Genomic DNA, 20,646 nt, shown 5'->3' with positions numbered 1-20,646 from the left:
CTGGGACAACAGGTGTGGAATCAAAGGCAAAGGCCATGGAGGCTTCCGTACTAGACTTCTCAGTAATGGGTACCAGTGCTGTCGAGGCCAATCTGGAGCTATCAAAATCATCCTTGGCTTGTCCTGTCTGACCTTCAGAAGTACCTTTGGGAGGAGAGGCAGAGGTAGAAAGGCATACACATGAAGATTTTTCCAACTGAAAGAAAGAGCATCCACTTTCCAAGCTGTGGGATGAAACCTCTTCGTGCAAAACTTTGGCAGCTGGTGGTTTAGTGGAGAAGCAAACAGATCTATGTCTGGAGTTCCCCATGACACTGTCAATTTCTGAAATACATGAAGATCCAGTTTCCACTCGTGGGGATCCATGATTTGTCTGCTTAACACATCTGCTAAGGAGTTCTGTGCTCCTGGCAGAAGCCTTGCCTGAAGATTTAGTTGTAAACTGAGAGCAGTCTCCCACAAAATCATTGCTTGCCTGCATAGAGGATAAGAATGTGTTCCCCCTTGCTTGTTGATGTAACATATGACAGTTGTGTTGTCTGTTAGAATCAACACCTGTCCTGGAAGAAGTAAATCCTTGAAAGCTATTAATGCAAACTGGACTGCTAACATCTCCTTCAAGTTGATATGTAGATGCTGTAGTCTGACAGGCCACTTGTCTTGTATCCACTTTCCATTTAGATGAGCTCCCCAAGCTTTGTCTGAGGCATCTGTCGTTAAAATCTGACTCGCCTCTGGCCGGGTCACAGAGAGTCCCTTGTTTAGGTGACATTCCTGAGCCCACCACAAAAATTCCTTTTGAATGCAAGGTATTATTTGAATGACAGTGTCCAGATCCTGGCAGTGCTGTGTCCATACATTTTTGAGATACCATTGCAGCTTCCTCATATGCAGTTTGGCATTGGGAAGCACCAGAATACAAGATGCCATGAACCCTAAGGCTTGAAGGACTGTCCTTGCAGTCAGCCCGGACTGAAGAGATAGTTGATGGAAGTAAAGGGAAAGATTCTTTTGTTTGTCCGGGGTTAAAAGGCCATCTGGGATGCTGTATTCAGTCTTACACCCAGAAAGCACATGTCTTGAGAGGGTACTAGACTGGACTTTATTTCGTTCACAGAATACCCCAGGCATCTTAGCACTGCTATCACATAATCCAAATGATGAAGAAGCTCGTCCCTTCCTTGAGCCAGAATCAGGCAATCGTCCAAATAAGGATAGATTTGTATTCCTTTTAGCCTGAAGAAAGCTATCACTGGAGCCAGAACTTTCGTGAATACTCTGGGCAGTAGATAAGCCAAAGGGCAATGCAGAGAACTGATAGTGAGAAGTCCCAGTCAAACGCAGATACTTCCTGCAACTTAGTCTGATAGGAACATGGAGGTAAGCCTCCTTGAGATCCAAAGTTACCATCCAGTGATCCTTGCCCAGTAGAGGTAAAAGCTGTTGTAACGTCAACATTTTGAACTTGGGAATGTCCAGATAAGTGTTGAGGATAGATAAATCCAAAATTGGTCTCCACGTGTTCCCCTTTTTTGGTACTAGGAACAGGCGAGAATAAAATCCTAGGCCCCTTTCTGGCATAGGAACCGGCTGTATGGCCCCTATTTGGAGTAACAGAGAAATTTGCTTGTGAGCCTCTATTCTTTGTTGAGGAGGAATGTCTGGCATGCCTTTGAAAGGAGGCAATGTATGGAAGTAAAACCTGTAACCGTGGTGTATGATATCCAATACCCATCTGTCTTGGGTAATTATACTCCAATTTTCTTTGAAAAGTGCCAACCTTCCTCCCAAAGGTGCTGCCAGGCGAGAAGGTTCTGGCAGCTGAAAAGGTAGGTCATTGGGTCTGTTTACGAAAGGACTGACCCCTGCCCTCACCTGAAGACTGTGCAGGAGAACTCCCTGTTCTAGGCCTGAAAGAGCCCTGACCTCTGCCTCTGCCACGTCTAGATCTACCCCTAGACTGGGAATCATAAGAAGGATACGTCCACCCCTTAGAAGGCAAATTTCTACTAAACTTTGGAGGCTGAACCTGCAAAAAACCTTTAACAGTCTGCATAGACTTAGCCTTGTCTTCCATTTTCTTTAAAACTGCTTCAACAGGAGAACCAAACAAGACATCAGATTGTAAAGGAGCATCCAAAATCCTTGTTTTAACATGGTCAGATAAATTTTGATCCCTCAGCCAGGCATGCCTGCGAAGAACTGACCCAGTGGCAGCCACCCTAGACGAGGCCTGTACAGCATCAAAACCACATTGCAAAGAATGCTTACCCACCTGTTCAGAAACATGCACTAAATCTTGTAACTCTTTACAATCAATACCTTCCGCCAGAGCATCAACCTTAGACTTCAATTGTGAAAGGAGATAATTCTGATATTTCAACATGTGAAACTGGCAATTCAAAGCTCTCATGGCAAGAGTGGAAGAAGTATAAACTTTCTTTCCCCATCTATCCAAGGCCCTGGCCTCTTTATCTGCAGGAACCGGATTCTTGACAACAGAAGCCTTAACACCCTTAGGCCCCTGGCTAACAGTTTCTGGGTCTGCCCTAGGACTCTTAAAAAGATACTTATGAGCTTCAGGCACCCTGTAATACCTATCTGGTTTAACAGGCAGGAGGCAAAGAATCAGGATTAAGAGAAGCCTCTGCAAACACATCTTCCACCACATTCAGAACAGGAGGTATAGCCAAAGGCCTATGCTGGGGTAAAACAAAAATTCCTAAGCCTTTTCCTGGAATCAGAGAAGTCCTGACCTTCCCATTTAAAATGCTCTCTCATGGAATGAAGAGTCTCTGAAAAAGAAAAATCCTCAGGAGGAGAAGCAGAAGGAGTAGAATCATCCACATCAGAATCAGAATAAGGAGAATACTCCTGCAAGTCTTCAGCCGAAGACTCAGACACATCCGAAGCCTGCTCATAATCCCCCAACACTGGTTCCATCCTAGGCCTCTTATCAGGAGGGGGCATGGAGCCTCTAATTAAAGTAATTAAATCCTCTGCCATTTTAAGCATGTGCTTCTTGGGCACAGAACCTGAAGAACTAGGAGTGACACCCACAGAAGCTAAACTAGACCTGCCTCTAGGAGAAGCCTTGGGAACAGAAAGAGAGGGCCTAGACACCTTAGGAAGGGAGGGGAGTACAGTAATCTGAGAAGCCCCTGCAGCCTGACCTGCCTCCAGGGAGGCCACATCCTGTAAAATCAAAGTTTCTCCCTGGGACTCCAGAGAGGCCTCCGTCGGAACCACCAGTTCCACTGACGTCTCTAAAGAACCGGCGTCCGGTTCGGACGACTCCTCTAACCTAGGTTTGACTGCCTTGTCTTTGCGCTTCTTTGAGGAAGCCGGCGTCGGAGCATCTGACGGCATATTGTAATTGCACCGCTTCCCAAAGACTAACCTGGCACAATCCAACCTTCGCTTAATAGTGCGTTTATTGAACCTAGCACAAAAGCGACACCCAACAACGTCGTGCTCCGGTCCCAAACAAGGTATACACAAATTATGGTAATCCCTATGCGGTATCTGTTTCCCACAAGAAATACAGTTATTCACTTTTTCTGACATCCGGTAAACCACTGAGGCAAGAAAAAAACAAAATATTCCCCAACGGGGTACTTAACCAACTCTGACTTCGGTCTGAAACTCCGAATTCGAAAAATTTCAGAACGCCGAACGGCACTTGCAACACTGCTTCTGCATCGGACCATGCGGCAAAAAAGACTGAGGATATGACGTCGGTCATGCGCATTTGTACCCTGACGTTCTGATGTCAGTCAAATGCGCCTTGACCGACGTCAGCCTTATACTCTGATATTCGGGCCGACCGAGGGACAGCGGACTACCCAAGTGTTAGGACTGCAGCAATGTGAGATGAAGAACATCCTCTTGAAAGCACAAGGAAATATGTAATATATAAACAAGGTTAAGTACAGCATATCTTGCTACATATTTTTCCACCATCCTCCTCAAGAAGTTCTTTTAAGAAAACTCTATGCCTCATCCACTGAGCCCTCTATATGAATGCCTCTCCTAAAATCTTTCTGCATTAAAACAATTTCAGTGATAGAATTACAAGAACATTTGAGAAAAACAGACTACTATAATGAAGAATTCCACTTACTACAACCCAAACTACTCCATCTGGGTGGCTTTAGATGACATTCTTTAGTGGACACCTTCAACGTTACATTCACAACCAAATCCATACCACCCAGTTTTACACACACATTTTTTCAAGTTTCAAACACTATTCCATTACCTCCCTAATGTACTACCCCTGCTGCATGCAGCCAATGATTAAAGACAAACTGCCAAATCTGTCCTATCACAAAAAAATCCTGTAAAACTTGTGCACAAGCAAATATTAAAGAGTACCTTCAAAAATATTACGAAGAAAGACTGTTTGCCCCACGTGCACTACCTTAACAGCATTATATATTTTGACCAACTAAATCTTTTAAAAATATAAAAAAGAAGTTATGTACTTAACATAGCGTTCCATGTTTGTAGTCTATCTCGCCTACATTCTTGCTGGATGGGTTTGGAGCCAATTGTTGGCCCCGACTCGGCCGATACTAAAGCTCGAGAGCTTTTACTGGCTCGAGGTTAACCCCTATCCCATGGTGCCTCACAGCAGTTCCTCAGATCGTTTCCAAGAAAGTAAATAGGTACATAATAGTAACTATCAATAAGTATGCACATACAAACAGAACACTCTGTATTACTATCCATGCCAGGTGGACGGACAACTACAACCACATCAGACAGCATAATGGATAGTCCTCCAGTTCCTCCAGGAAACATAAAGGGGGAAGGAGGGTGGGACACAAGAATGTAGACGAGATGGACTACAAACATAGAACTTTATGGTACGTCCTTAACTTCTTTATGTTATATAGTCCTATCTCGCTGTAATTCTTGCTGGATGGGACAGCGTCCCTAGCACCTTTATACCGGGTGGCTCAAGCGAAGAGACTTTTCAGCACAGTGGACTCAAAGGATGACCTGTCCCGGGAGGCCAAATCCAATTTGTAGTGAGTGACAAAGGTATGAGGTCTTGCCCAAGTAGCTCCTGCACAAATGGTATCAAATGGGAATTTTGATTTAAAAGCGTATGAAGTTAATACTGCTCTGGTTGAATGGCCTTTTACTTTGGTTGGTAATAGTTTGCCAGCAACTTTGTAAGCAAATGAAATGAAGTCTGAAAGCTATTTAGACAAAGTGACCTTAGAAACAGGCAAGCCTTTATTTTTGTCTGAAAAGGAAACAAACAATTGGTCTGATTTTCTGAATTCTTTAGTCCTGTGCAGGTAAAACATGTGAATTCTGTGGACATCCAATTGGTGTAGTCTGTATTCTGACTTATTAGTATGATTTGGGAAGAAAACCGGTTGTTCGATAGTTGTGTTGAGATTATGCTCTGAACATACCTTAAGAAGAAAGGAAGGATTAGTTCTAAGTGAGACTCTATCCATGCGGAAAACTATGTAAGGAAGTCGAATGGTGAGGGCTTGCAAATCTGAAACTCTCCTAGCAGATGTTATAGCCACTAAGAACAATGTCTTCCAAGACAAGAATTTCAGATCTGATGAAGAAGAGGGCTCAAAAGGTGGAGAAATTAAAGATGTAAGAGCTAGGTTTAGGACCCAGGGCTCTGGTGGTTGCATGATTGGAGGTCTGAGAAGGAGGACTCCTTTCAAAAAGGTTTTGCATAAAGAGTGGTACATGATTGGATTTCCCATGTAGCCAAAATGATAATTAGAGATGGCAGCTAACTGAACTCTAATAGTAGCAGCTGCAGCTCCTTCATGAAAAAATGGATGCCAGGAAGGACAGGATAGACTCTATAGGAGCTGAGCAGGGATCTGTGCCTTGGTTTGCTGCCCAAATGGAGAACCTTTTTCCATTTATTGGAATATAATTTCCTGGTGGAAGGTTTGTGTGAAGAAATCAGAATGTGTTTGTGGGGGAAAGGGAAACACACCTGGCTATTCGTGGAACTGGAGCAGCCATGCTGTCAATTTCAGGGTTTGGATAGTAGGATGGAACTGCCCTAAATGATGAATCAGGAGGTCTGGAGATGGTTCCAGAAAGTTCAGTAGTGTACACTTACCATAAATGTAGATGTTTGAGTGCATTCATTGTTGCAGTCATTACATTTGGGTTATCTTATTGCAGGGAGCCCTCAGTCGGCCTGATTAACAAAGTCTTGGGTCCTGCGTTGGTTGCTGTCCCTTCTTCCATGACGTCAGGTCGTCAGGGGGGACAAAACATGCAGCCGACGCCATTACATCAGTTTTTCTTGCCCCAGATGTCAGGTGCCCCCCTAATGGGGAGCAATTAAATATAAAAATACAAAGATATACCTCCAACAAAAAAGCAAATACACCAAAAAGGCTTTTAAGCATAGTAAAGGAAAGTAGAGGTGTAGCCAAAAGAAGTTAGAGGGGTGGAGGGAGGGTAACCAGGACTGCAACATTGAATACACCCGAACATCTACATTTATGTTATGTGTACACAACTGTACTATGTTCTTCGTGTTTCACTGCTGCAGTCATTACATTTGGGTAGATTCCCAAAGCTATGGTTGGGAGGGGGAATTTAGATAGCATTACGACCCGCTATAAGGCCCTGTAAGACTGCAGTGGCAAAGCCAGCTCTGGATTTAGAGAAAATTGGCAAATGATAATGCTTGGTGAAAGTATGTACAGAACTCCAGGTATCAGCTTCTAGGATGCCCGTAGTAGGGACGCCTCTAAGAAAGGCTGTAGAGGTAGATGCAGCACTGGTGGAGTGAGGTCAGATCCCCTGGGGGATAGGTTTTCTATGGTGCTTATAGCAGAAATGAATGCAATGGCCTATCCATTTAGAAATGGTTTGCTTTGAAATAGCCTTCCCCTCTTCCCCTGCAGCAAATGCCCCCAGCAGTTGTTCGGATTTCCTTTGAGGTTTAGTCCTGTCCAAGTAGAATCTTAGTTGTCTGTGTACATCCAAGGAATGCAGAATCCATTCCCCCTTGTTCTATGGATTGGGAAAGAAGGATGGCAAATGAATGGACTGATTAAAAGCCACACTGGATACCACCTTGGGCATGAAGGATGGATTGGTTCTGAGGGACACCCTGTCCACATGAAAGATGATGAAAGGCTCCACTGCCATAAGGGCCTGTAATTCAGATACCCTTCTAGCTGAAGTGATTGCTAAAGGGAAAGCTGTTTTCCAAGAAAAAAAAATTAAGTCTGCAGTAGCAGATGGCTCGAAAGGAGGTAGAGTGAGTTTCTCCAAAACAAAGTTAAGGTCCCAGCCAGCGGTTGGAGCTCACCTGGGTGGTCTCAAATGTTTGGCCCCTCTGAAGAACTGCTTGAGCAGTGGATGAGAGAAGAGGGGAGGTTCTGTGTTGTAATGAGCTGAAATGGCTGAGGCGTGGATTTTAATGGAAGAAAAGGACAAGCATCTCAGTTAAGTATTGTAAAATCTGAGGTAAATTGGGTGCTGCTGTGCTCATCCCCTTGAGATTGGTTCCAGGCACAGAATCTTTTCCATTTTTCAGCATAAGATTTTCTAGTACTAGGACTCCATTGCCTCTAAAATGATATCCATCACAGGTTTATTGAGGGATGGTAAGGTTCAGTGTTAGAAGCTGAGGGTGCAGAATCTGGTTCTCCTGCTGAGACAAAAAGGAAGGAGTATGAGGTAGGTGCCATGGAGATAACCGTGACACACTGCGCAGGAAGGGGGTACCAGTGTTGGCGGGGCCAGTATGGAGCAATCAAAATCATCCTTGGTTTGTCCTGTTTGACTTTTAGTAGTACTTTGGAGAGCAGAGGCAGAGGGGGGAGAAGGCATAGACTGATAGGTTTTTTCAGCTGAAGGACAGAGCATCCACTTTCCTGGCTTGTTTGTGGGAAGTCCTTGTGCAAAACTTGTCCAACTGGTAGTTCTGGGGAGAGGCAAACAGGTCTATATCTGGGCTCCCCTATTTGCTTGTCAACATGTTGAAAATCCTTGGTTCCAGTTTCCACTCGTGTGGGTCCATGAGGTTTCTGGTTAGTCCATCTGCCAGTGTATTTAATTTTCCTGGCAGGAATTGAGCTTGTAGGTGCACTTGGTAGCTCAAAGCTGTGTTCCACAATTCCATGGCTAGTCTGCAGAGGGGGTAAAAATGTGTACCCCACTGCTTGTTTATGTACCACATAACAGTGGTGTTGTCCGTCTTTACCATAAGTTGTCCTGGAAGAATGTGGTCATTGAAGGCTGTCACAGCATTCTGTACAGCTAACATTTCTTTTTGATTGATATGCAGGTGCATTTGACTTGGGTTCCATTTGACCTGAATGCACTTCCCTGCCAGGTAAGACCCCCAAGCATAGTCTGATGCGTCAGTTGTTAGGGTTTGGGTGGCAGGGGGTGGTGTGAAAGGTAGTCCCTTGTTTTGGTGGCAGGTCTCTGCCCACCAAAGGAATTCTAGGCGTAGGCAAGGTATGATAGGAAGCATTGCTTCTAGATCCTGAGAATGTTGACACCATAGGCTTTTTAGATACCACTGTAGTTTCCTCATATGCAGTCTGGCACATGGAATTAGAAGAATGCAGGAGGCCATGAACCCCAAGGCTTGCAGTATTTCTCTTGCAGATAGCGGGGTTTTTGTGGCCACTTGTTTGAAGTAGGTTGTCAAATGAATTTGTTTCTCTGGCATGAGGTAAGCCATTTGGGAAGTTGTATTCAAGCTTGCTCCCAGGAATATAATTTGCTGACAGGGTACCAGGTGTGATTTATTTTCGTTTATGGTGTACCCCAGACAAGTTAGAACCCTTCGTACAAAGGCCAGATGATTCAAAAGTATGTACTGGCTTTCTGCCTGAATTAGACAATCGTCCAGGTATGGGTATATTTGAATATTTATTTGCCTGCAAAATGCAATAACTGGAACTGGGCACTTTGTGGATAACCTAGGCGCAGTAGATAAGCCAAAGGGCAGTGCAGAGAACTGATAGTGCGTGTAGCCTGCTTTGAAGCATAGGTATCTTCTGCAAGATTCCCTGATTGGGATGTGTAGGTATGCTTCTTTTAAATCTAGTGTTGCCAACCAGGCATCGTTGCCTAGCATAGGAAGTAATTTGTGAAGAGTCAGCATCTTGAATTTTGGAATCTCCAAAAAGGTGTTTAGAGTAGACAGGTCCAGGATAGGACGCCATGAATTGTCTTTTCTTGGTATTAGGAAAAGTCTCGAATAGAAACCTTGTCCCTTTTCCTCTTCTGGTACCACTTGAATAGCTCCCATGCTTAAGAGAGAAAGTACTTGTTTTTGGGCCTCTGGCCACTGATTTGAGGGTAGGTCCGGCCACCCGCTTGATGTTGGCAACGTGTGGAAGTGAAATCTGTATCCCTGGGACACTATATTCAAAACCCATTTGTCCTGGGTAATGAGTTCCCAGTTCTTTGCATGTAGAGCAATATTTCCCCTCCCAAAGGGGCAGTCAGTTGATAAGTGCTTGGAAATTTTAAAAGGAAGTCATTGAGACGGTTTACCATACGGGGGAGTCTTGTTATTCCCAGATTTGGAAGTGGAGGCCCCCCACTGCTTAGTCCTGTGTGTCCCCTGGGACTGAAACCTGGGGTTTTTGCTGTGTCTGGGTTTGGCTTGAGAAGACCTGGAAGGGGCTGGAAAGGACCAATTCTTAGAGGGCCAGTGCCTACTAAATCTAGGAGGCTGAACTTGTAAGAAATCTTTAATAGTTTGCAAAGATTTAGCTTTATCTTCCATCTTTTTAAGAACTTCCTCGGCCTTGTTGCCAAACAGGCGGTCCTGATTTAAGGGAGCATCCAACAATTTAGCTTTAACATGATCAGGCACAGATTGCTCCTTTACCCAAGCATGCCTTCTAAGCACAGACCCAGTGACAGCAGCCCTGCAAGAGGCCTCTAATGAATCAAAACCACATTGCAAAGTATGTTTTCCAACTTGTTCAACAGAATGCATTAAATCCTGCAATTCTTCATTTTCCACACAGTCAGGAATCAACATCATTTTCTGTTTAAGCAATCCAATAACATGTTGTTGATAATTTAACATATGAAACTGGCAGTTTAAAGCCCTAATGGCCAGGGTTGCAGAAGTGTAAACCTTCTTACCCCATCTATCCAGCGCCCTGGAGTCTCTATCAGAAGGGGTAGGATTTTTAGCAGTCGAAGCCTTAATGCCCTTGGGCCCCTGCGAAATAGTCTCTGGATCTGCAATAGGATTTTTAAAAAGGAACTTGTGTGACTCAGGGACCCTGTAGTATCTGTCAGGTTTTCTGGAGCAGGAGGCAAGGAATCAGGGGCCAAACTAGATTCCGAAAAAAACATCAACAATGTCTAGCAGAGGAGGAACAGCTAAAGGCCTATGCTGAGGTAGGAGTAAGAAATCCCTAAGCCTCTTTTTTGAATCAGAAAAATCCTGGCTTTCCCAGTGGAAATGCTCCCTTAGAGTATGTAAGGTTCCCCCAAAAGAAAAATCCTCTGGAGAGGAAGAAGAGGGAATGGAGTAAATCCAGATCATCAGAAGAATCAGAAAAAACAGAATCCTGGTCAGAAGATTCATAAACAACTTCAGTCCTAGGCCTCTTAGAAAGGGGGGTTGGCTACCCCTGATTAGAGTTATTAGATCTTCAGCCATTCTTATCTTTTGTTTTTTAGGCATAGAGGCCTGAGCATGTGGCCTGGGCATCATTTTTTTAGGCAAGGTTCGAGATTTAGGCCTAATTGAAGAAGGAGACATCTGTTTAATATGCAAGTCCGTAGGCCTGAATACACCCTCAGAAGCTGGTGCCTGCACAGCGGCACCGGACCCATCCAAGGTACAGACATCTGCGGGTTCCATAGTTGAAGCATCTCACGGCATACCAGACTCTGAATGGGTCTCAGTGGAGACCTGCGAATCAGAAGTAGCGGGTATCAGAGAATGCAAAAGCACCTCACTGAGTACCGGCGAACTAGCGACTGGCTTAGGAGAAGCGTCGCCAGCAGTTTTGGACCTTGGCGACCTGTCTCTGTCTTTATCTTTGCGTTTTTTTCAGAATCCCGGTAGTCGGCTGGCTAACCGATGACATTTCTGGATAATTAAACTGAGTACCGAAATATTTAGAGGTGAAAATATACAGACGACAGATAGTGCGCTGATTAAATAAAGCACAAAACCGACAGCAAGGTATGTCGTGGTCAAGGCTTTATGAGGTATTTGCTTTCTACAAGTAATGCAATTATTAACTTTTACTGACATCGGAAAGGAGCAAGAAAAAGTTTCCCCAACTGGGTACTTAGCTTTAGTTGAAGGCTTCGGTTCTGAAACTCGAAAACGAAAATTTCAGGAGTAGGCCGTCCGGCACTTGTGAACTGCTTCTGCTTCGGGCACCGCATGGCAAGAAAGACTGATGTAATGGCGTCGGCTGCATGTTTTATACCCCTGACGACCTGACGTCATGGAAGAAGGGACAGCAACCGACACAGGACCCAAGACTTTGTTAATCAGGCCGACTGAGGGCTACATGCAAGCAGATAACCCAAATGTAATGACTGCAACAGTGAAACACAAAGAACATTCCATGGTTCCTCCAAGAGGTAGAGCCACAGGAAGGGGAACCAAACTTGACGAGGCCAGTAAGGAGCAAAGAGGATCAGGGTACTCTTCAACCGTTTTGCTTTCTGAGTCACTTTTGGTATGAGAAGAAAGGGTGGAAAAGCATAAAGGAGTCCTGGAGGCCAACTGTGGACCAAAGCATCCCTGGGTAACATCCGCGGATGGGGAATTAGGGTAAAGTAGCTGCTGCATTTGGTGTTCATGTACATGGCGAACAGGTCGCAGCAAGGCTGGCCCCATTTGTGAAAAATCTCTTCTGCAATTTCTGAATTCAGGGACTACTCGTGAGGCATCATAATTGCTCAACTGAGTTTGTCTGCTATCACATTGGACTTCCCCGGGATATGCATTGCTACTAGAAAGCGTTGAGTGTCCATCACCCATTTTCATACTCTTAAAGCCTCTTGGCCCCAGGGCTGATAGCCTAGTACCTACCTATGAACCCTTGGGTGGCAAAAGCCAGGGTACCTTTTTGGCTGGGCTTGTATAGGCCCCAGGGCCGATAGCCTAGTACCTACCTATGAACCTATAATTTTCTTGGGTGGCAAAAGCCAGGGTACCTTTTTAGCTGGGCTTGTATAGGCCCCAGGGCCGACAGCCTAGTACCTACCTATGAACCTATACCTATGACAAAGTGGGTAAAATTTGGTTCCTCCTTGCTTGTTTATGTATCACACTACAGACATGTTGTCTGACTGAATCGCAATTGTCCCAGTGGGAAGAGAACTGTGAAGTGCTTGCAACGCATATAGCACCACTCTCATCTCCAGAACATTTATGTGCAAATGGTTCTCGTCATCTTAACAAATACCTTGGACCGTCATTCCCAGATAATGCGCCCCCACCCTATCTGGGAGGCGTTCGTGGTCAAGACTGCATTTTGTTAAGGGGAGCAAGTGGGCAACCTAGATGAAGTTGATCCATATGTAACCACCATGTTAGATCCTTCTTGCAGGAGTTTGTGATGAGAATTTGGTGAGACGGGGAGATCCTGCATTGACCACTGGGCAAATAGTAGCCACTGGAGTACTCTCATGGGCAGACGGTCTATGGGAACTAAGAGAATGGTGGAAGCCATAGTCCCTAAGACCTGAAGGACTATCCTGGCCTGTATTTTGTCTTTCTTCAGCAAGGATCTGACTAGGTCGTGCAACAATTCTATCCTTTCTGGTGTCAGTTTTGGTGTCATGGCAGTTGAGTCTATTTCTGAGCCTAAGAATACAATGCACTGCGATGGAGATAAGGCTGATTTTTTTAGGTTTATTGTAATGCCTAATCTGGCGAACATGGATAGAGTCTCCTCCTTGGTTCTGATTAGTTGGTGCTTGGTGGTAGCAGTGAGGAGCCAGTCGTCTAGGTACGGAAACACCTAGAATCCTTGTCGCCTTAAGTGAGCCGTTACCCACTGCCATGCATTTGGTGAACACTCTGGGGGCTGTAGTGAAGCTAAAGGGCAGTGTTCGAAAGTGAAAATGACTGGCTCCCAACTGAAAGTGTAGGTGTCTTCTGGAACGCCTGTCCAATTTGATGTGGTAGTACGCGTCCTGAAGATCTACTGAGCACATCCAATTGTCTTTCCTGATAAAAGGAAATATCGACTGCAGAGTGATCATACGAACTTCAATTTCTTTACAGACTTGTTGAGTTTGCTGAGATCTAGAATTGATCTCCAGTCCCCTGTCTTTTTTTGGAACTAAAAAGAATCGTGAGTAAGTTCCAGATCCTATTTACTCTGTGGGGACTTCTTGGATGACTCTTTTTTGAAGCAACGAGATGACCTCTGATGCTGCACGGTCTAATTGAATGGGTGGCACATCTGGTAGAGACCGGTTTACTGGGGGTTTGGAAACAAAGGGAATAAGGTAACCTCTGGATATTATGGTTTGTACTCAACGATCTTGGAAAATTTGCAGCCAGGCGTTTGGGTACAGTGAAAGACGAACCCCCGACTGCCTCCAGAGGTGGACAGTCGGGCAACCCCTCAGGAGTGATGGAAGGGACGATCAGAAAAAGTATCTCTATCTCCCTGATGTTGCAGACCTCCTCTGCTGCGAGGGTGGCATTTTCCATTATATCCTCTCCCTCTGCCTCTAGGGGAGGGCTGACCTTGTGCCTGAGGGAAACCTATTTGGGATTTATGGAACCACATTTTCCCTCCTGTATGGCCCTTGGGATAGGGTCTAGAAGGAAGGGAGAAACGGACTTTGACAGCAGATAAGGTTTTCCCTTCCTGCTCGCACCTGGTCAAAGTCTCTTTCACCTGTGGTCCAAAAAGAGTTGAACTATCAAAGGGGACATTGGTAAAGGAAGACTTAAAGGATTCTGTGAAGTTACATAGACGCATCCAGGAATGTCTTCTAAGAGAAATTCCTGCTGCGGCTGCCCTACTCGTTCCATCAGCTGCATAGGAAATCAGTCTAATGGAGGAGTTAGCTATAGATGTAAGGGTGGAAAGCTGAGCAGATACCTTGTCCGTGGATCCTGAAGCTACAGAACTCTGAAGGGTGTCTCCCAACTCCTTCAAGAGATCCCTTTGAAGTCTAGTAAAATGGGACAGGTAATTCAGTGATCATAAGGTAAATGCCGCTTTCCATACCTATCCATTGTCCTGGACTCTATTAGGAGGCTGGATATTAGAAGATGTCTCAGACAACTCCTTTTTTGTGGCTGCTGCTACCACCATAGCATCCACAGGAACTCCCTTAGAAAGAAAGGACTTATTTTCTGGGGCAGTCATAAATTTGTTTGGCCTCCTCAGAACAGGCTCCACTGTGTCCGGGGAGGTCCAGGATTTCCGGGATATGAACCCCAAAAGTTGGTCATAAGGCGGTGTCACCCAGGAGGTGGGAGGTCGGGAACCAAAGGCCTCAAGATACACTGATTCGTCCTCAGTAGGATTAGAGGTCTTCCAATCACCCCTCTATCTAAGGATTTCAAGGATGTCAACAAAACAGACATCCTCAGAGGGGGATCTAGGGGACCCTTCTGACTCATACAAATCAGTGTCTGACGTGACAGGTGAGTCAATGTGCTTCCTCTTACGAAGTCTCTTCCGAGGGATAATCTGGGGAGGTCTCAGAAGAGGGGACACTTCCAATGGGGGCTGCTTGAGTCTTTGGTTCGCTACCTTGAGGGGGTGGCGGGGGAGAAGAGGTTGCTGCCAGCTGCTGATGGGACATCGGGTCCAAAGGCAGGGCTTTGGCACTGGACAAAGCTTTCTCTATTGCTTTGAAGGCCTTTCCACCCTGCTCCGAAAACTACCTCCGCACTGAGGAGACGGAAGGTCAGCTCCGAGCAGAAGGGACAGGTTCTGAAGCAGATGTGGGAACTGAGCTCAGACGAGCCAAAGCACCCAGAGGGAGTGTCAGTTCCGAAGAAAAACTGGGGTGACTATCCCTCTTGGAGTCGACTCAAGAGCGTTGGTTCCCAGATCCCTCGGCTCCACACTGAGCCACTGGGGACAGAGTTCTCTGTTCCGAGGAAGCAGGAAGAATTCTCGGAACCAAAGGATCCAACACAGAAGGACCCGAAGTGTTTGACTCCGAGAGCAAAGCAGTCTGGGTATGGGATGGCTTCAAAGCCTTTGGGTCCGAAGAGCTAACTTTTTAGATAGAGCCGGGTCATAGAGCAACCTCTTCACCACCCACTTGATATCCTCATCCAAAAGTGTTCTGGAAGAACGGGTGGAGATAGAAGGAGATCTCTTCCTCTCTAATATAGGAGATCTCAAAGTAGGTGAGAAAGGGTCCATGATGGGTGAATGTCTCGATACCGAAGGCTGCCTCAGCACCGAGGAAACGGACGGCACCAAGACAGAAGAATCGGAATCCGAGCCAGAACTCCTCGGCTCCATCACTTTAGACTTCTTAGATGGCTCCGAAACTGGATCTGATGGAGACTTTCTCTAAAGTTTTGGGACCTGTCTGACCAAGTTCTAGCTGTTCCTGGAAGGAACTAGTCATGAGACCCCTATCAATCAGTTTGCGTTTTCTCTCATTAATAACCCTGGTACTAAAGGTATGACAGAAAGTACAAGGTTCTTGTAAATGAGCCTCTCCCAGACAGTACACACAGCTAGTGTGACTGTCAGTCAATGATATTTTTTGTGAACACTTGTCACATTTCTTAAACCCAGAAGGGTGGTGTTCCTTATGTTGTCTATCTTTGTCTTTGGACATGCTAACAAGAAAACAAGGCTAACAACACTAACAATAATAACAATACTAACTATAAACAACAAAGCTATGAAGAGAAGGAAAAAAAAAACTTTTCTTTTTAAAGAAGAAGAACTAGCACTCAGAGAAGAAAGGCCCTATAATTTTAACGGGCAACTACGGCCCTCTAACTATAACGGGTCGTACAATCCTAAGAAAGTGAAATGGGGGATCACACACTCACAACAATCACACAGGTAAAAGATAACTATTAAGGTAGAAATATGAAGAAAATAGACAAAAATATCAAGATTTATGAAAAAAATCTACTTAGCCAATGAGCCAGTAAGGATACAACCTCGAAGCTTTTGCGGCAAACGAGATCTAGAGAATTGCCGTGAGGCACCATGGGAAAGGGGTTAGTCTCGAGCCAGTAAAAGCTCTCGAGCTTTAGTATCGGCCGAGTCGGAGCTGAGAATATACAAGGTGATAAGTGGTTTCTGCCAGAAGCTACAGCTCATTGTTAAATACACTTACCTGTAAGCAACTAAATAAAAGTTATTGTCCATCCTTGAAAACAACACTATTAGTTAGAAGTACAAATTATGACTTAGCAGGGCAGGACAGCCAACAGTTATACAAGCCAGCATATACTCTGGCAACAACAAAAAGAGTCTTCCACGACAGACCCAATGGCAAGGAACACATTAACAGACAAACAACATCAGGCCAGCAAACTATCACATGTGAGATAAGTACTAAAGAAACACCTTACAAATTAATGCAACTGCAACTCTTTTAGGGATGCGGGATAATTCTTGCACAGTTACAAACAGTCGACACTCATTATACAACCAGTTCTTGCAGCAATGTGCAACCAATAATGCATAATAACATTCATCTAATGCATGTAAATTTATCTGTGTAAATATTCTATTTTCTGCTGTACTGGGAACAATATGCAAATAAATGTGAATGTGTGCTAATTTTTGTAACTCTTTTAGGATGCTGTAATACTGGCTATTAAATGTAGACTAATAATTTGTCATTGGAAATATATTATAACCGAATGTTGATGTGAAATGAAGTTTACATCTGTACTGCATCTGAATGCAGCTGCTACTTCTGCTGCCACCTGGCTTGGGTCATGGCTGAAAATGGCCTTCTGACCATTTAAATAATCTACATAAATAAATACAAAATAAACAAAAAAAAATCCAGTTTGTGGTGCATCAAAAGTCCACCTGCACTTTCCTGTTCTGCAGCCAGGTGGAGGAATAGACAAGACTGACCACTATAATCCATAATTCCATCTGAACCTGCATGGTTACACTGGCATACTCCTTAACCATGCCTCAGTTATTCCTGCCAGTTTTAACATCTCACAGTCAGTTTACTTAAAAGCACAACTTGCAGTGTGCTCATATAAGTGCCAGTGACGTAGCAAAATTAAATTAGATTTACAAGCTATAAAGACATAACTGCTAATACTAATATAATATAGCTGCAATAAAATTCTGCATCACACACAGCTTTTTTTTTTTTTTTTTTTTACTTAACTTCTTACCACAAAGTGCTCCAGCACGACCTTCCAAAGTAACCTGCCAAGTGAATGAATCCCCTCGAGCCTTTTCTGCTTCCAGTTCCTTGAGGGAACGAGGAAAGACATTTCGCCACAGCAGCAACATTTTAGGCAGGTGGTAACGAACTACTGATGGGCCTAGTAAGAGAAAGACCTAATCAACACAGAACTACAACAGCAAACGTAGGAAAGATTGTTATTCCTAATGTGAGAACATCAGCAACCAGAACTAGTACAGTGGTTCAAAGAACTAAAAAAAGATGCTTTTATTCTGGCTTTAGTTTGTTTATTTAGTTACAGTTACTAATTTAAAACTGCAGCTTTCTCAGACATACATGATAAAAACATTTTACATTAGTACTTCAGTATGCACTTTGATAATCTCAATATAATCATCAAAAGAATTAGAACGGCATCAAAAAACAATATCTCATGGTAAAGTCAATATTATAAAACCAAAAAATTATTAAAAACATTTATAGACAACCTACAAATGGTCCATTCTGATATAGCAATTAAATGTTTCTGCATTTCGCAGCAGTCAGCCCTACTCAAGACATGATAAGCCAACAAAGTCAGAAAATGGGCCATAACTTACGAGTCTATATTACATGTTCGAAGTCTGAAAACTTTGAATCTCATATGATCGACTCCATATGAGCGAAGTTTTCAAACATCAAACATAAAATATAAACATACTAAAAGTAAAAAACCTACCTAAACGCTCAATGCAGGGGGGCAAGCCCCCCTGCACCCCCCCACCCCCCGCTACTTAAATATACCAACTCCGAGATCGTACTACACTGCAGTGAAGGGAAATATTCCCAACGGCAAGCTCCGTTGTAACATTTGATGTTTGAAAACTTCGCTAAAATGATGTCGATCATATAAGATTCGAAGTTTTCAAACTTCAAACTTACAATCTTCTTCTTCTCTTTCAGCTGTTCCCATTAGGGGTCACCACAGCGGATCATCTGTTCCCATTAGGGGTCACCACAGCGGATCATCTGTTTCCATTTCTTCCTGTCCTCTGCATATTGCTCTGTCACACCAGCCACCTGCATGTCCTCTCTCACCACGTCCATAAACCTTATCTTAGGCCTTCCTCTTTTCCTCTTACCTGGCAGCTCCATCCTTAGCATCCTTTTCCCAATATACCCATCATCCCTCCTCAGCACATCCAAAGCAATGCAATCTCGCCTCTCTGACTTTGTCTCCAAAGCGTCCAACCTGAGCTGACCCTCTAATATACTGATCCCTAATCCTGTCCATCCTTGTCACACCCAGTGCAAATCTTAACATCTTTAACTCTGCCACATTCAGCTCTGACTCCTGCCTTTTTGTCAATGCCACTGTCTCCAACCCATACAACATAACTGGTCTCACTACCCTTTTGTAGACCTTCCCTTTCACTCTTACTGGTACCCGTCTGTCACAAATCACTCCTGACACTCTTCTCCACCCATTCTACCCTGCCTGTACTCTCTTCTTCACCTCTCTTCCACACTCACCATTACTCCGTACTGTTGATCCCAAGTACTTAAACTCATCCACCTTCGCCAACTCTACTCCCTGCATCCTCACCATTCCTCTATCCTCCCTCTCATTCACACACACATATTCTGTCTTAGTCCTGCTGACTTTCATTCCTCTCCTCTTTAGAGCATATCTCCACCTCTCCAGGGTCTCCTCAACCAGGTCCCTACTCTCACTAGAGATGACAATGTCAACTGCAAACATCAATGTCCACGGGGCCTCCTGTCTGATCTCGTCTGTCAACTTGTCCATCACCATTGAAAATAAGAAAGGGCTCAGAGCTGATCCTTGATGTAATCCCACCTCCACCTTAAATGGATCTGTCACTCCCACTGCAGACTTCACCACTGTCATACTACCCTCGTACATATCCTGTACCACTCATATACTTCTCTGCCACTCCTGACTTCCTCATACAATACCACAACTCCTCTCTAGGCACCCTATCATATGCTTTCTCCAAGTCCACAATGCAACTCCTTCTGAACTTCTCTAATTTTTCCATCAACACTCTCAGAGCAAACATTGCATCTGTAGTGCTCTTTCCCGGCATGAAACCATACTGCTGATCGCTAATCATCACCTCCCTTCTTAACCTAGCTTCCACTACACTTTCTCATAACTTCAAGCTGTGACTGATCAGTTTTATCCCTCTGTAGTTACTACAACTCTGCACATCACACTTATTCTTAAAAATAGGTACCAAAACACTTTTTCTCCACTCCTCAGGCATCCTCAGACTTTCCAAGATTTCATTAGTCAATCTGGTTAAAACCTCCACTGCCATTTCTCCTAAGCACCTCCATGCTTCCACTGGTATGTCATCTGGGCCAACAGCCTTTCCATTCTTCATCCTCTTCATAGCTGTCCGTACTTCCTCCTTGCTAATCTGTTTCACTTCCTGATTCACTATCCCCACATCATCCAACCTTCTCTCTCTCTCTCATTCTCTTCATTCATCAGCCCCTCAAAGTACTCTTTCCATCTGCTCAACACACTCTCCTCGCTTGCGAGTACTTTTCCCTCACTATCCTTTATCACCCTTACCTGCTGCACATCTATCCCAGCTCGGTTCCTCTGTCTAGCCAATCGGAACAGGTCCTTTTCTCCCTCTTTAGTGTCCAACCTTTCATACAACTATATGCCTTATCCTTAGTCTTCGCCACCTCTCTCTTTGTCTTTTTTTGTTTCTTTGAACTTACAATATAGACCCTAATTTACAAGTGGTTTATTTATTTATTTTCATCTGAAATTTGGTAACCAGCAAAGTCTGACTAGGTAGTGTCACCCATTATAAATAAACGTCTGGGGAGAAAAGCTCCACAAAAACACAATAATAGAACAAATTCATGCAACACGAATGCCACATAAATACAGTAGTAGTACAATATCATACATTAGTAGGATACAAATACCATAGAAGTATAAATATTAAAATTTTACCATTTTACAATTGGACAGTCCAGTTTCGCAAGCAAAGAGCTTATTAGTTTTCCTAAGTTCATTTCCCAAACCTGTCAAATGTGCAGTGTGTTTTACTTGGTGTTAACTTACCTGGATGCTGTAGATGTCTAGTTTTGTGCAGAGTAGTGGAAATTATAACAATCTCTCTGGGTGATTTCTGCAGTACATCCTGAAACTCTAAATCAGCTTTGTAAAGGTAGTATACATTTTTCAAGATAGAACCACTGCATGGATGTAAGCATGGAAAACAGTTTATTTTAATGTACGTTCTCACGTGGGGTGGCCTATGC

The 20,646-nt window shown here is 44.1% G+C and overlaps 1 protein-coding gene across 3 annotated transcripts in view; it reads right to left on the bottom strand.

Moving 5' to 3' along the window:
* The window catches only part of HEATR5B (HEAT repeat containing 5B), a 2,176,461-nt gene that overhangs the window by 1,486,187 nt on the left and 669,628 nt on the right, over positions 1-20,646 (bottom strand). For all 3 annotated transcript variants that reach the window (XM_044058540.1, XM_044058533.1, XM_044058548.1), the window contains exon 12: positions 17,342-17,494. In XM_044058540.1, coding sequence (XP_043914475.1) covers positions 17,342-17,494 — 153 coding nt within the window. The remainder of the gene's footprint in view (positions 1-17,341; positions 17,495-20,646) is intronic.

This window comes from Protopterus annectens, chromosome 1.part2 (genome assembly GCF_019279795.1).
Source record: "Protopterus annectens isolate FY-2018-M chromosome 1.part2, PAN1.0, whole genome shotgun sequence".
Classification (NCBI taxonomy): Eukaryota; Metazoa; Chordata; order Ceratodontiformes; family Protopteridae; genus Protopterus; species Protopterus annectens.
This window is presented reverse-complemented; position numbering and strand designations above follow the sequence as displayed.